The 16833-nt window shown below is 47.2% G+C and overlaps 1 protein-coding gene across 3 annotated transcripts in view; it reads left to right on the top strand.

Moving 5' to 3' along the window:
* The window catches only part of PTPN12 (protein tyrosine phosphatase non-receptor type 12), a 445738-nt gene that overhangs the window by 235781 nt on the left and 193124 nt on the right, over window positions 1-16833 (top strand). For all 3 annotated transcript variants that reach the window (XM_078679268.1, XM_078679259.1, XM_078679277.1), the window contains exons 10-11: window positions 8231-8308; window positions 8926-9018. In XM_078679268.1, the coding sequence (XP_078535394.1) occupies window positions 8231-8308; window positions 8926-9018 (171 nt within the window). The remainder of the gene's footprint in view (window positions 1-8230; window positions 8309-8925; window positions 9019-16833) is intronic.

Here is a 16833-nt window from a genome sequence, read left to right as displayed (position 1 = left end):
TAAAATAGCGCAACATAGCGCATAACATAGCGCATAACATAGCGCGCAACATAGCGCAACATAGCGCATAACATAGCGCATAACATAGCGCATAACATAGCGCATAACATAGCGCATAACATAGCGCATAACATAGCGCAACACATAGCGCATAGCGCATAACATAGTGCATAACATAGCGCATAGCTCATAACACAGCGCATAGTGCATAACATAGCGCATAACATAGCGCATAGCGCATAACATAGCGCATAGCACATAGCATAGCGCATAACATAGCGCATAGCATAGCGCATAACATAGCGCATAGCGCATAACATAGCGCATAACATAGCGCATAGCATAGCGCATAACATAGCGTATAGCGCATAACATAGCGTATAGCGCATAACATAGCGCATAGCGCATAACATAGCGCATAACATAGCGCGTAGCATAGCGCATAACATAGCGCATAGCATAGCGCATAGCATAGCGCATAACATAGCGCATAACTTAGCACATAACATAGCGCATAGCGCATAACAGCGCATAGCATAGCGCATAACATGGAGCATAGCATGGAGCATAGCATGGCGCATAGCATAGCGCATAGCATAGCGCATAGCATAGCGCATAGCATAGCGCATAGCATAGCGCATAGCATAGCGCATAGCATAGCGCATAACATAGCGCATAGCATAGCGCATAACATAGCGCGTATCGCATAACATAGCGTATAGCGCATAACATTGCGCATAGCATAGCGCATAACATTGCGCATAGCGCATAACATTGCGCATAGCATAGCGCATAACATTGCGCATAGCATAGAGCATAACATTGCGCATAGCATAGCGCATAACATTGCGCATAGCGCATAACATTGCGCATAGCATAGCGCATAACATAGCGCATAACATAGCGCATAACATAGCGCATAGCATAGCGCATAGCATAGCGCATAGCGCATAACATAGCGCATAACATAGCGCATAACATAGCGCATAGCGCATAACATAGCGCATAACATAGCGCATAACATAGCGCATAGCGCATAACCTAACCTAACCTTGAATAGCGCATAACCTAACCAAGCATAGCGCATAACCTAACCAAGCATAGCGCATAACCTAACCTAACCAAGCATAGCGCATAACCTAACCAAGCATAGCACATAACCTAACCAAGCATAGCGCATTACCTAACCTAACCAAGCATAGCGCATAACCTAACCTAACCTAACAAAGCATAGCGCATAACCTAACCTAACCTAACAAAGCATAGCGCATAACCTAACCTAACCTAACAAAGCATAGCGCATAACCTAACCTAACCAAGCATAGCGCATAACCTAACCAAGCATAGCGCATAACCTAACCAAGCATAGCGCATAACCTAACCAAGCATAGCGCATAACCTAACCAAGCATAGAGCATAACCTAACCAAGCATAGAGCATAACCTAACCAAGCATAGAGCATAACCTAACCAAGCATAGAGCATAGCCTAACCAAGCATAGAGCATAGCCTAACCAAGCATAGAGCATAGCCTAACCAAGCATAGAGCATAGCCTAACCAAGCATAGAGCATAGCCTAACCAAGCATAGAGCATAGCCTAACCAAGCATAGCATAACATAACAAAACATAGCATAGCTTAACAAAACACAACAAAACATAGCATAACAAAACAAAACATATCATAGCCTAGCAAAACATAGCATAGCATACCAAACACAACAAAACATAGCATAGCATAACAAAACATAGAAAAACAAAACATAACACACACCACACACACAACCACGCACACACAACCACACACAACCACACACAACTATCTGTCTATCTATCGCCCTTACTCTCTCTGTCTATCTATCGCCTTCACTCTATCTAATCGCCTTCACTCTATCTATCGCCTTCACTCTATCGCCTTCACTCTATCTATCGCCCTCACTATCTATCGCCCTCACTATCTATCGCCCTCACTATCTATCGCCCTCACTATCTATCGCCCTCACTCTATCTATCGCCCTCACTCTATCTATCGCCCTCACTCTATCTATCGCCCTCACTCTATCTATCGCCCTCACTCTATCTATCGCCCTCACTCTATCTATCTATCGCCCTCACTCTATCTATCTATCGCCCTCACTCTATCTATCTATCGCCCTCACTCTATCTATCTATCGCCCTCACTCTATCTATCTATCGCCCTCACTCTATCTATCTATCGCCCTCACTCTATCTATCTATCGCCCTCACTCTATCTATCTATCGCCCTCACTCTATCTATCTATCGCCCTCACTCTATCTCTCTATCGCCCTCACTCTATCTATCGCCCTCACTCTATCTATCGCCCTCACTCTATCTATCGCCCTCACTCTATCGCCCTCACACTATATATCTATCGCCCTCACACTATCTATCTATCTATCGCTGTCACTCTATCTCTCTATCGCCCTCACTCTATCTATCGCCCTCACTCTATCTATCGCCCTCACTCTATCTATCGCCCTCACTCTATCTATCGCCCTCACTCTATCTATCGCCCTCACACTATCTATCTATCGCCCTCACACTATCTATCTATCGCCCTAACTCTATCTATCTATCGCCCTCACTCTATCTATCTAATCGCCCTCACTCTATCTATCAATCTATCAATCTATCGGCCTCACTCTATCTATCGGCCTCACTCTATCTATCGGCCTCACTCTATCTATCGGGCTCACTCTATCTATCGGCCTCACTCTATCTATCGGCCTCACGCTATCTATCTATCGCCCTCACTCTATCTACCTATCTATCGCCCTCATTCTATCTATTTATTTAGATACTGATCGCCATCACTCTATCTATCTGTCTAGCTATCTATCGCCCTCACTCCTATCTATCGCCCTAACTCTATCTATCTATCGCCCTAACTCTATCTATCTATCGCCCTCACTCTATCTATCTAATCGCCCTCACTCTATCTATCAATCTATCAATCTATCGGCCTCACTCTATCTATCGGCCTCACTCTATCTATCGGCCTCACTCTATCTATCGGCCTCACTCTATCTATCGGCCTCACTCTATCTATCGGCCTCACTCTATCTATCGGCCTCACTCTATCTATCGGCCTCACTCTATCTATCGGCCTCACGCTATCTATCTATCGCCCTCACGCTATCTATCTATCGCCCTCACTCTATCTATCTATCGCCCTCACTCTATCTACCTATCTATCGCCCTCAATCTATCTACCTATCTATCGCCCTCATTCTATCTACCTATTTATCGCCCTCATTCTATCTATTTATTTAGATACTGATCGCCATCACTCTATCTATCTGGCTAGCTATCTATAGCCCTCCCTCTATCTATCTATCGCCCTCCCTCTATCTATCTATCGCCCTCCCTCTATCTATCTATCGCCCTCACTCTATCTATCTATCCCACTCACTCTATCTATCGCACCACCACAGCATCACTAAGGGGCACAACAACATCACTATGTGCTACCACCGGATCATTGAATGCCACAGCATCACTAGTCGCCACCACAACATCACTCAGCGCCACCACAGCATCAATCTGTGCAACCATTCAACAACAACTGGGTCAAATATGATCTCTCAATGTTTCAAGCTTTATTACAAATGTCACAAAAAGAGGTTAGTATTTCACTTCTGCTCTTGGATTTTCGTCACAATAAAATACACTGAACATATTCTTCACAAAAGGTTTTTACAAAAGTTTAAGCTATTGCCATTATAAATTACAATAACTTTTATTTAAGTATTAATTATTAAAAAATTCAAAGCCATTGTTATTTGTAATATCAATACATCTAAGTCACGTGAATACAACACATATTGCATTACAAATGCTATAGGTGTCACAAGTTATAGCTATTGGCATTGTAAATGACAAAGCTATTATTTTTGCTATTTTCAAAACCAACACATATATAAAAAATGTGTCATTTACAATACCAATAGCTCAAACTTTCCTAATGCGAGACCTTATGCATTGCAAATGCTTGTTTTTTTTTACTTGTAGTCCAAGCCCTGAGCACCATCTGCACTGAAGATTGTGGGCCTACACTCCACAAGTGTTCCGTGGGCCCATTTCTAGCATTTCTGCTCAAGGCCCCTTCGCGATCTCTGGTCCGTCGACTGGTGGGTCCCCACGAAGGTAACTCTTCTGTTTCTTGGGCTTTCCTAGTTGCTCCAGGCGTGCCCTGACTCCCCTCCAAAGGGTGAGTCCCTCAGACCTTGCTGGTCTGCTCCGAAGCCAATCTTTGCATTCTGCGTGGGTTGCTGTTGCCAAGGCTTGTTGGGTCCAATCCGGATACCGAAGCTGCAGCACTCGACATCCGACGTGGGACAGCTCGAATCCCGCTATTGGTTGTCGTCGACGCCTCTTGGTCCTCGTGGCTGAAGAGTCAAGCTTCACCTCCTGCACCTAAAATCCCCCGACATCAGAGGGCATCTTCTTACTGCCTCCCTGGTCACTGGCAAGTGACCCAGACTCTGTCCCCTCTGCTTTCAGGTTCTTCAGATCTTCGATCCACCCAGACACTTCATCTGGTCACCTGCAGCACTTCTTTCCAGCTCTCCATGGGAAATGACGAAACCCAACACGAAAAGACCCCTATGTACCCGGCTTCCCTGGGTGAGGTAACACGAGTATTTCGGTGCTCCCATGGGTCTTGACTCTTGAACTGTCCAGTACTGAAGGGGTTTGTTCCTAGTCCACTCCTAAGTGTCCTTAATCCTTAAAAATCGAATCGCAACTTTCTCCATAGAAGTAAACGGTGATTCGCGGCTGTGTTTAGACACTGCACGCGTCCCCCGTGGGTCTCCTGCGTCCCTACCTTGGGTGGTTCCTGGTTGCCCCAGCGGTTCTACAGGCCCTAGGCCTTGTCTCTGTTCACAGCGGTACTTATACCACTTTCTAAGTATATGGTTTGTGAGGCCCCTAGGGCAAAACGTATAGTGTGCTAATTTACTGTGTGCTAATTAAGTTTAACTTGTGTACTTTTGCCTCTAGCCTCATAAAGGGACTAGAGGGATGTGTTTAGAATAAATACATATATATTTTATTTATACCTGGTGTGGTTCTCCTTTCATTTGGTCATTCACGAGATTATAGACTGGTAAAACAAGCTGCTTTACATTCCTTCAAGACTTCGCCTGAAGGCTGCTCTCCACAGCTACCACTAGGATAGCTTTCTATAAAGGTTGTCTTTAAAACTACAATACATAAGGGTCGTTTGGACTGGTGGAAGGTGCCCACTAGAATAGTGGACAGCATATGCCAGGCCAAATTCTCACACCGCCCTTGCAAACAAAGGCTTTCCTGTATTCTGAAGCAACCTGCTCATTCCGTGAAAGACTCTAGGCTTGTGAGGGTAGTAGGGTGCACGTGCTGCTGCTGGAGTGCACCCTGGAGGGAACCACTATCCTTGAACTGTCTCTAGTGCCTCACGAGTAGCTGTCCAATCAGCCAGAACTTCTCTCATAGAATCAAGGGACACTTGGACCACAGACAGCTCAGTCTTGCGATTTGGCACCTGAAGGCCTAAGGTTTAGATCTCTCAACCTCCCTTCACAAAGGCTGTCCGTAAAGAGGCCTGCAGGCCCACAACCACAGCCTGCTATTTACCTTAGTGGAAAAGGTTCACACACTGTCTTCCTAGATGTATTGCCCCTCTCCAGGTAGCAGTGAAGATATTTTCTGTTGTCTGCTCCACTTGAAGAAGTCTATTCTTGCATACACTTCCATCAGGCTTCATTTGGCAGCTGTTGCTGCTTACATACAAAACAAAGATCAAATTTCCCTTTTCAGGGTTCCTGTTAAGCCTCTTATGCAAGAACTCAAACGGGTTATCCCACCAAAGGTGCCATCGAACCCTGTGTGGAACCTCAATATTGTTTTAACAAGGCTAATGGGACCTCCTTTTGAGCCACTCCGCTCATGGGCTTTACAGTTGCTTTCCTGCAAAGCAACCTTCCTAGCAGCTGTCGCTTCCCTCAGGCGCGTTAGTGAGCTACACAGCCGGACATTGGGCATTGTTCCTCCTCGTCTCCCCACTTTTACCCCTTCCTCCCCTCCCTCCTACGAATTATTGAAACATTGTTTATGTTTACTATACCTTACTATGCTCTTGTATCGGAAGTAACTTGTAACACAACGATCCTAAATGTAAGGCGCTCTGATACCCTCTTGGGTCAAGTTCGCGCTATATAAATCTTTATAATATATAAATAAACTACCGAAGGTGGTCTCTAGTTTCCATCTTAATCAAACTATAGAATTACCAGTGTTCCTCCCACATCCAGAGTCTGTAGTAGTACAAGCTCTTCATACATTAGATGTCAAAAGAGAGCCTTCGTATTACATTGACAGGAGTAAGCTATTCCGAAAAACTCAACAACTGTTTGTTTATTTCTCTAAACACAAAGACTGTGCTCTGTCCAAACCAGGTGTAGCACTTTGGTTGGTCAAATATATACAGACCTGTTATGCGAAGCCAAAAGACCTTTGCCTGTTTTTTCCAGATCTCGCTCAACCTGTAAAATCTGAGCTTCTGTGGCTTTCCTTGCTAATATTCCAATGGCTGACATCTGTAAAGCAGCTACTTGGTCTGCTCTCCACACTTTTACTCAATATTTTTGACAAGGCTGGATTTTTTTTCTCTTTTACATCTACTATTTATTTCTCATGGTCAATTTTACTGTGATTCTATGCTCCATCTACGTCCTCACCCTTTGGACAGAAAAAACATTCTAACAATAGAGCTGATGCCCATGCGCATTACCAGTAATGGGTGGAGTCACTATATCTCGTAACTCCAAAGTCATCTACGATGCCAGTAGTGTGCACAGAATGTGAATCTACAGCACTACATGCCTTGAACAGATCCTTACAGGATCAGTAACATTTACCTTCCTAAGCAGCATCTAAGCAGACACTCTCAGATTTAAGCCGCTGCATTTATTTTTTAGAGGTATGCATAATTATGCAACATGCAAGACTGCCATGTGGACTGCACCCTGTGATTTTTTTTTTTGTAAACACTACTTGCTGCACATAAGCTTCAGGTCCAACAGTAGGCTTTCACAATCACTGATCAGAGTCATTTCAAGCATATGCTGCTATCAGCCTCTGTTGCTACTTTTACTGAGTTAGTCTAACCACACTTTGATAATAGTACAGATAATCGTTTGAGCATGCACAGTGTAACTACTTATTTTTTTGCACATTCTTGATGCATGACCCACGTTCATTTAGCCATATGGCAGCCTGATTTGTGGTTACCTTTGACCATACTCATGTAATTTTCCATGAGATTTATTGGGGCTTGTTAGAATGAGATTCATTACTAAGTGTTGAACTTAATGTACAGGTTCTTTACAGTTTCAATATCACAAAAGCAGTTTTTTACCTGTCTGTTCAGCTTGCTATTCAAACATAGATTTTTCCGCAGGAGAGTTCATTCAGGACACAGGTCAATTGTTTTTGAAGTTGCTTCGAAACCCCTTACAGAGGGACATTCTGGTTATTTCAAAATTTTTGTTTTGTATGCCATATCATCTATTGTAAATTGCACATTTACCCTTAGGGACTTCTTGCTGTATATGACGGATATTTATTGTTATTCAATTGTGTGCTGCTCATTTTTTTCACCTCAACTTTATGGAGGGCTGAGTGGTAATTCCAATATCTTACCATAAAGGCTATACTCTTGTCTCTGCAGTCCTCGAAGTCATCATTTGGGCCAACAGTTCCCTTAATACATTGATTTCAATGTCTTTTTAGAAGTCCCTGTCTGATCAGACATGACAGCGAAAGGCGTATGTTACACTGATGGTTTTGTATGCCTTGAATGCAGTATTTGTGTTTGTTTAATTGTGTTTTTGGATACTCAGACAGGTCACTTAAGTTTGAGAATGATCTTCAGTGCTCAACAGTTATGATTTAAATAGTATGTTGCTTTTTGTTTCCTTGCTATATTCAGTAATACTCCTGCATGCACTATTTAGAGCAACCCTTGATAAAATTCTTCCTGTCTTACTTTATTAGGCCCAGAATTGGTCCTGTTGAATGGCTGTACTTGCACACTTGTAAGAGACCTTTTAACCTCTAAATCAGCAAGCCAGTTTTTCTTGTATTAGAATGCTACATCATTGTGCAACATTAAAATAAAATTAAATCCTGCTTTGACTGGTAAACAAATTTGTTTTATATTTTAGAAAATACCAGAGAATTTTGATGTGTATCGCTTAATACAAGATATGAGGACGCAGCGGCATTCTGCAGTGCAAACAAAGGTACAAGGATTATTGAAGAGACGGGGCATTAAGAATGTAGGACTCTAGAGGGATATATGGTAGAACATAAGCTACTGTTTGGTAGACATGGGGGTGGCTTATTGAAGCAGGTCAGGTTTGTGTGATGGATTGCATCTTTGGTTGGTGTCTCCAGCTTGGTTATCACAATGCAAAAGGTCTGGAAACGTTGAGAGGGTGTGTTTAGATGAAGTGTTGCAGTAGAGACTGTATGCTAGGGGGGGTCCTTTGAGAAAAGATGATGAAAAAATAACATTGTCAACCTTCTTTGCTTTCTTTTGCTTTATTGTATGTACGTCTTAAGATCGAAGCTATGAACTTCATCAGTAGTTTGCATCTGTTTTTTGCCCGTACTATATAGATAGACACTGCACATTATTTATGGTTAATGGTGCATTATGAATGTGATCTGAGTAGATGGGCTGTATCTTTGAAGTTGAATAACTTTAGCTGCACATATGTATGCTATTTATGAAAGGTGTTCCTATCTTTAAAGGTATGGTTGTTTTAGTGGTTTTTGTAATAAGGCTGGATATATTGTTACTTTTAAAATATGGCTGTTCACTGTAACATGCTATTTTTTGGTATTCCGATTGTAGGAACAGTATGAGCTGGTTCATCGGGCAATTGCACAGCTGTTTCAAAAGCAATTGCAAATATATGAAAGTCATGGAAGCCTTGCTGATGGGATGGTAAGCAATTTGCATTGTCAGGTTTAGTTTTGTAATAAGGACATGGTAAGGTGTTCTTTGTTTTCTATTAATTAAATGTTGTGCCGGTTCCTCTGTGCAATAAGTGTAAAATATAATTTGTATTCTTATATTACTTTATAAGTTTTTATTTGATTTTCCCATCCTTATTTATTGTGTTTATTCACATGGTTTGTATGCAGAGACCCACATACACTCTTTATTTTACTTAAGGAGTAAATGCATAATCTTCATGTGAGAAAATATAATAGTCAATGTTTAGGCTAAGAATCACTTTAGACTATCAAGTCAAAAAACAACTTCCCTTAGTCTGTTTTTTTATTTTTTTAAATTTTTTTTATTGTGTAAGATATTTATTAGACACAAAGAAAAGTTACACTGCGTCATGCCAACAACCCGGAGGCAGGCCGCGATGCTTACAGATGGTATTCAATGGCAGGTATATTTCAAGGAATCTTGCAGCATAACGGGCAATGCATCCTCAGGAGATGCCTGTAAACAGTCTAAGGTAGACATACAGTGCAACAACAACAAGGCAAATAGTCTTACAATTTTTAGGGTGCCGCAGACAGGCAATATCACCCAAACACATTTCGTCGCCCCATCAGATTGACGAGCGCGACAGCCGTGGCTCAGTTAAACATCAGCTCAGCATAGACTCGTCCGCGGACACCTTTTCTCCCAAACCCCCACAACAACCCGAGGGAAACAACAAACCTGGTGCATAGCGGAAGCAGAAACACATATCACATCAGGCAGATGCAGGGCTGTGAGTATTAGGGTCAGGCAGCTTAATAAGGATGTCAACATGTAACAGGGGCAGTGGCGGGAGTATCCCATGTATCCCCCGCAGGGCGGGGGGGTGAGGGGGGGAAGGGGACAGGCAGGATGGTGGGTCGCGCGATCAATGAAGGGGACATATTGCTAGGTCAGGTGAGCACTTGGTAGATACCAGCAAGGGCAGGAGTAGGGCGTCCCACAGCCCCGAGGCACATCCGCCCAGGCAGTAAGCAATCCACTGGAGAAAGGGTGTACACGGTGGGAGGCCCTCAACCCATGTCATCAGAAACGCCCACGTCAGGGGAGTCCTCTGAGGTAGCAGATCCCGCCCGCTCCCTGGCCCACTGAAGGAACGGCTCCCAAATGTCTTTAGGTCTGGAAGCGGTGGGCATTGACTCCCAGTAATGCGTGAGTTGCGTCTGGCCATAAGTCACGTCCTTAATCCACGCCATAAACGCAGGCAAGGTCCTGCGGCCCCAGTTTATCGCCACCTGGCGTTTTGTATAAAGGAGCAGTAACGCGTGCAGTTTCCGGTCACCAGGCTCGGTGTCTCTTACATAACCCAACAGGCCCTTGAGCGGAGTAGGCTCGTCAGTCCTGTGTAGAATTTGGTTAATGGCCGTGAAGACGGCCGACCAGTACTCATTTAATTTAGGGCAGTCCCATGCCACATGCAGGAAGGACGCATCCGCCCCACCACATTTCCAGCACGATGCATCCGTCCGGATGCCCATGCGATGTAGCATTATCGGCGTGCGGTAGTACCGGTGCAGGAACTTAAAATGGACCAGTCTTAACCTATAATTTGGAGACAGTGCCGTGAGTTGTGCACAGCAGTAGTCCCACATGTCATCAGTGAGGGGGTCGTCCAGGTCTGCAGACCAAGCTTGTCTGGCCGCAGGCACAGTGATCGGGGCTTGCTCTTGCATACAATTGTACAGTCTAGAGACCAGTTTCGCGTGGGACGGTCTTGACAGTAGATTTTGGAGTGCATCGAGTTGTGGCGGCTCCTCTGGGAACTGGGGCCACAGCTTCTTACATGACTCCCGGAGGGAGTGGTGTAACAGTGCGTCCGAGAAGGAGTCAGATTGGCCGTCTTCGCGCGCTCCCAACTCAGCGAACGTCCCATCGGGATAGAGATCAGCAAAGGTTGTTACGCGTTTCCCGCGGATCATGATGGTGTCACCCCTAGTACATAGGCAAGGCAGCATCGGGTTGCTTCGTAATGGGATTGCCGGCGCATAGAGCAAGGTAAGCTTCGCCCGGTTCCGCAACTCGCGCCAAGACCAGCGGATCATTTCCGCTGTGTCTATGTCCCTCGACGGGCGTGTAACCTTGCCATATAGCGCCACCTGAAGAGGCGACGGGGCGACAGCGGCCAGCTCCACCGCCACGTGTGGCTGGTAAGGGTTGGGGAAGGCCCAGAAATGTAGAAATTGCGCCTGCGCGCATAGCGAGTATAGCTTCAGATCAGGCGCCCCAAGGCCCCCCTGCCGTAGCGGGAGCGTGAGCAGGGCCCAAGAGGATCTCGCCTGACCCCCGGCCCACACCAGATTCAAAAGTAGTGATCTCACGCGCGCATGGAAATGAGCAGTCATGGGTAGCGGAACATTGACAAACAGATATAAAAATTTGGGGAGTACCACCATTTTCGCCAAGGCTATCCTCGCAACCAGGGAGAGAGGGAGCCTGTTCCAGATCTCTACCTTTCTCTCGAGCCAGTCAACAGCTCTCCCGAAGTTCAGGGACCATAGTTCCTGCGTGTCTCGACTCACCCAGATTCCCAGGTATTTCACCGCATCAGTGTCCCACCTCAGGGGATAGTCCGATGGAGGTTGTTTAGTGGCGTCAGTTAGGGGGAATGCCACGGACTTGGACCAATTGATAGATACTCCAGCCAGACCTTCAAAGCGCACGAATTCTCGGAGCAATGGGTTCATGTTGTCAGCAGGGTCTATAACGTAAAGAGTAACATCGTCTGCGTATAAGGAGATCAGCAGACTTCGGGAGCTGAATCCGATCCCTCTCGCCGTGTGGTGCTGACGAACTCTGGCCGCCAGCGGCTCCATGGCAATAGCGAAAAGGAGAGGAGATAGTGGGCACCCCTGCCTGGTCCCCCTTGAGATGTTAAAGGGCTCGGACACAAGACCGTTCACACTCACTCGAGCCCTGGGTGCATCATACAGTAGTTTTATAAGCGTGATGAAGTTATGGCTAAACCCCATCCTACCCAGGATTTTAAACAAGTAGGGCCACTCCAAGGAGTCAAAGGCTTTGATGGCGTCGAGGAACACCACCGCAGCTTGAACGGAAGGGTGGAGATAGTGCAAGATAGAAAAAAGAGTTCTGAGGTTGTGGGAAGTTGCGCGGCCAGGAATAAACCCGGACTGGTCAGGTAGAGCTATAATGGGCAATAACGGTTGGAGCTTGTCTGCGATGATCTTAGCAAAGATCTTAGCGTCCACATTTATGAGGGAGAGGGGACGATAGGAGTCAAGTACCATGCCGTCTTTGTCGGGCTTCAGGAGGGTGATAATCAGGGCTTCGCGCATCGAGTCCGGGAGGGAGTTCAGTTCGAGGGCTTCAACAAACAGCGAATGCAGCCTCGGGGCCAACTCCTCCGCATATGTCTTGTAAAATGAAGTTGTCAGGCCGTCTGGGCCGGGCGCTTTGTTTGCCGGCATGCTCTTGATGACCTGAGCTATGTCCTGAACAGTGACGGGGAGGTCCATGTATTGTCTGTGGTGATCATTGAACCAAACAAGGGCAATAGAATCAAGAAAACCGTCCAGGGAATCAGGGGCGACTGTCTGTCTAGTCGTGTAGAGGGATGCATAAAAATCAGTGAAGGCTTTTAGAACTGCCTCCTGGCCCACAACCAGGGTACCCGCGCTATCGTGTATAGTGTGAATGTGGTGTGTTTGTGACCGAGGGGCGATCAGCCTGGCCAAAGTTCTGCTCGGCCTGTCCCCCTCCCCGTATCTGCGGGCTTCAGCTTGTTTCCCCAGAAATTTTATTTCTCGTTGTGCCTCCTCATTAAATATGAGCAGTTTGGCTTTAAGACGGCTAGCCAGCTCCAACGTCGGGTCCTGACAGAAGGCCAGGTCCAACTCCCTCAGCTCTCGCTCCAACTGGGACAGTGAACGGCGTATGGTGTGTAGCACCCCTGCCTGTCTAGCTATACATTGGCCCCGTATCACCGCCTTGAAGGCGTCCCACACAATAGCCTCTGAGGAGGCCGACCCTTCGTTATCCTCAAAGTACTTCACAATGTCCGTTCTTATTCCTCGGTAAACACCAGGTCTGTAAGGGCATGAGGGGGTAAGCGCCAGGAAAACGCCCTAGTCGTGATGCCAGGAATCCTCAGCTCCAGTGCGCAGGGGGCGTGGTCCGAAAGTGACCTAGCTTGGATATCAACACTCTCCACCCACGTCGCCACCTCAGGTGATACCAGCCAAAAGTCCAGTCTTGACCAAGCAGCATGATGGCATGTGATACAAGTCCCCGTTCTATCTCCAGGATGTCTAACCCTCCACACATCAGACAGCAACCCCTCATCCATCACAGCAATTATTGCCTGTCTTGCTCTAGCATGTGTGGGCCTGGCTACACCTTTTCTGTCTAGCTCATCATTCAACACAACATTAAAGTCCCCTCCGATCACAATCGAGTGACAATCTAACAGTGTAATTTGTGCCCAGACATCGCGAAAGAAGTCCGGGTCATCCACGTTCGGACCATATATAGCAGCCAGAACCAGCGGCTTACCCTGTAATGTTCCATGCAAAATGACATAGCGGCCCTCCTTATCAAGCACATACTTGTGTTACTTCCAATCCAGCCCCCTACGCACAAGGACAGCCACTCCCCTAGCATAATTAGAATAAATGGCAGAGTACACCTGTGACCATCTAGAGTGCCTCAGTCTGGGCGACGGAGTCACGTTTATGTGAGTTTCCTGCAAGAAACATATGTCCACATTGTGTCTGGCCAGTGTACCGTGCATCAACCTAGCTTTTTTGTAGTCCCCAAGGCCTCGAATGTTCCAGGTCCACAGCTTAACCCCCCCCATGCCAGCAACTCAGCCGAAGTATCTGGACTCCCACCACCCGCACCCCCAACGTCGTATGAAAGCCCGCACACCACACACACAGCTCTCTGCGTAATATATGAGCAAAATTGTATTCCATTTCGCACCAGTTCAAAACCAGAAACCAAACACCCAACCATCCCCTCCACCCCCCACCCACGCCAACCCCCCAATCAGGTTGCGATAAAACCCTTTTCGTGCTAAGACCAGCACTACAGTTAAATAGAAACAAGAACAATGGGAGGTACCCCATGGGGGCGAGGTGCTCCTGGCTTACACCCCCGAATACTCGGGGTGGCTGCACAGTCAAGGATCTTCGCAGCACTCGAGAGGTAGCCTGTCTCATGAAGGTGCTATAAACAGAACACTATATGAAATAGCAGCGACACAGACCTGGGTTTCCACTCAATGTCCAGATCGTTCCCCAGGTAGGGCAAACAGGCCAGGCCACTGGCAGCGAATTCCTCCGGCACCCAACTCACTTGAAACAGCCAGGGCCGCCCATATAGGCAACAAAGAGGGGGCCGCCCGGCCAGCTAGTTTCGATGCAGTCAATCATTGTCGCTCATCTGGCCTGCGCCCTCCTCCAGTCTAGGCGACTTGCGGCGAGCACCAGGGCCACAAACTTGCTTGGCGAACTTCAGAGCAGATTTTGCGTCCGTGAAGAAGTGCGCGGCCTGCTCGTGTAGAACTTTCAATTTGGCCGGGTATAATAAGGAGTACAGAACTCCGGCTTGCATCAGTAGTTTCTTGGCCGGCATAAACTCCTTCCTGGCCGCCTGGACAAGAGGAGTGAAATCAGGGTAGAATGAGAGATGGTTCCCTTTGTGGGTGATCTTGCCTTTCTCCCGGGCCAGCCTCAGAATGCGGTCCCGATCCTGATAATTTAGCAGTTTGGCCAGAATGGGCCGAGGAGGGGCGCCCGTCGGTGGCTTCTTGCCCAGGGTCCTATGTGCCCTCTCAACCGTGAACACCTGGGAGAGGTCGGGGTCAAATAGCTCGTGTAGGAGATCAGTTACAAATACCTCCATCCTCCCAGTGTTGTCCGTCTCCGGAATGCCAGTGATCCGAATGTTGGATCTACGGGACCGAGCCTCCAAATCATCTGTCTTGGCGCGCATGTATTCCAGTTCGCGCTCAATGTTAGTGATATGTTGCTTAGTTTGTTGTTGGAACTCGCTGCATTCCGTTTGCCTGTTCTCCAGGCAGTCTAAACGCTTCTCATGCGTATCCACCTTGGACTTTACCGCCTCCAGCTGCGCGGACATGGCATCCAATTTTGAGTCAATACTCTTGAGGCTAGATCGGACCTCCATTATTAAGGCGCCAAAATCAATGTCAGGTGTAGGACTGTTGGAAGGGGGCGACGCGGCCCCCTGGTCCGCCGGAGACTGTTTGGCCTTCTGTTTTTGCTCGAAAGTGAGCTTGGGTTGCTTCGCATCTCTATTGCCTCCCATCATGGACTCGCAGATTTACCCCCTTGTTTGGCGCGCTTTTCACCCCCTCCTGCGCTCCGCGAAGCCCGCCACCAAGGACAGCCCGGCCCAAAGCAAGTTGTGTCAAAGGGAATCTGGGGGGGTACGCTAGTGTTCAGTTCCAGCGATCTCAAGCAGCATGCCCCAGTGAATGTTTCAGCTCAAGCCAGTGGCGCTCAGGACTGGGGCAGATGGCAAATCCCACACCGAGAGTCACAAACAAAGCGCCCCGTCCAATCCAGGCTCGCTTCCCCCCAGTCTTCCCTGCAGCTTGTCGCAGGTTGTACTCACCAGGGGCGCGGCGCCTCCCCGCGTGGCCGGCAAGTCTCCGCGGTACAGGGATTCCTCAAGCAGGATCTAGTCCCTTACCGACCCTGTCGAGTGTCCGGGCGGCGGCGCCCCGCACCGTGCCGCTACACCAAGATGGCGGACGCACCACCAGGTCAGCGCCGACCCGTCGCAGGAGGCGCCCCTCAGGTCTGAATTTGCTCCACACTCACTCTGCAGGGCTCGGCCTCCGCCTCCTCAGCCCAGCAATCCTCAGCGGAGTTCTAGCAAGTGGCGCGGGGGCTCGTTCAGTGCGCTCGCAATCCAGCCATACAGGCCCGATAATCCTCGGGGTCCGGTGAGCAGCAGCCGCCGCCCTGGGCTCCACGGCAGTGGGCGGGTTCGGGCAGTCGGGTCCTCAGCGCCAGATCTCTTGCGCCAGGCGCCCGTTTTCTCCAGAAGTGCGATCGAGTGTGCCCCAGGTCATTTAACGCTCAGTCATCCGTGAGTCAGGGTCTCTCGGTAGCGTTAGACAGGATTATGGTAGGATTTTCAGTGTGCAGCCGGCGGAGCTCGCTCACAGAGCGGCCATTTCGCTGCTCGGTCAGCCACGCCCCCCCAACTTCCCTTAGTCTGTTTAATCAATCACTTAACCCTATGCTCTCTTGTTCAACTCACACCCCATGTTATACATTCATCCTCTGTTTCATTTGGGTATGTGTACCACACACATTCGATATTATTCTCACTTTATTTAGAAAATCATCAAATCTCATGAAAACAGCAATTCATATAAGTATCGCAAATGCTAAAAAGTTTTTTTTTTTTTTTTTTTTTTTTTAACGCTGTCCTATTGTACTAAAAGAGACTCGTTTTTAAAAAACATCACAAAATGTTGTTCTTCCAGTTCTCGTTCACATTGAAAAACAATTCATTACACAGAAATAAAAAACATCAAACATGAAAACAGGGATCAAAGAAACCGGAAAAGCGCACTCAATGTGTCTTATTGAGTTACTAATCTATTTTGGTTATTGCTCATTAAACAGGGTGTCATCAAACATATAGAATCCACGGTGTTCTTCACAGCCCCTCAGATTTAGTGTAATTGGTGCAACGACGCATTTCGGTGAGTCCCAATGATCATAACTACCTTCTTCAGGATCAATTAATATCACCCATAAT

This window comes from Lissotriton helveticus, chromosome 1_1 (assembly GCF_964261635.1).
Source record: "Lissotriton helveticus chromosome 1_1, aLisHel1.1, whole genome shotgun sequence".
NCBI classification, from domain to species: Eukaryota; Metazoa; Chordata; class Amphibia; order Caudata; family Salamandridae; genus Lissotriton; species Lissotriton helveticus.
Note: the sequence above shows the minus strand (reverse complement) of the source record. Positions and strands in the feature narration are given on the sequence as shown.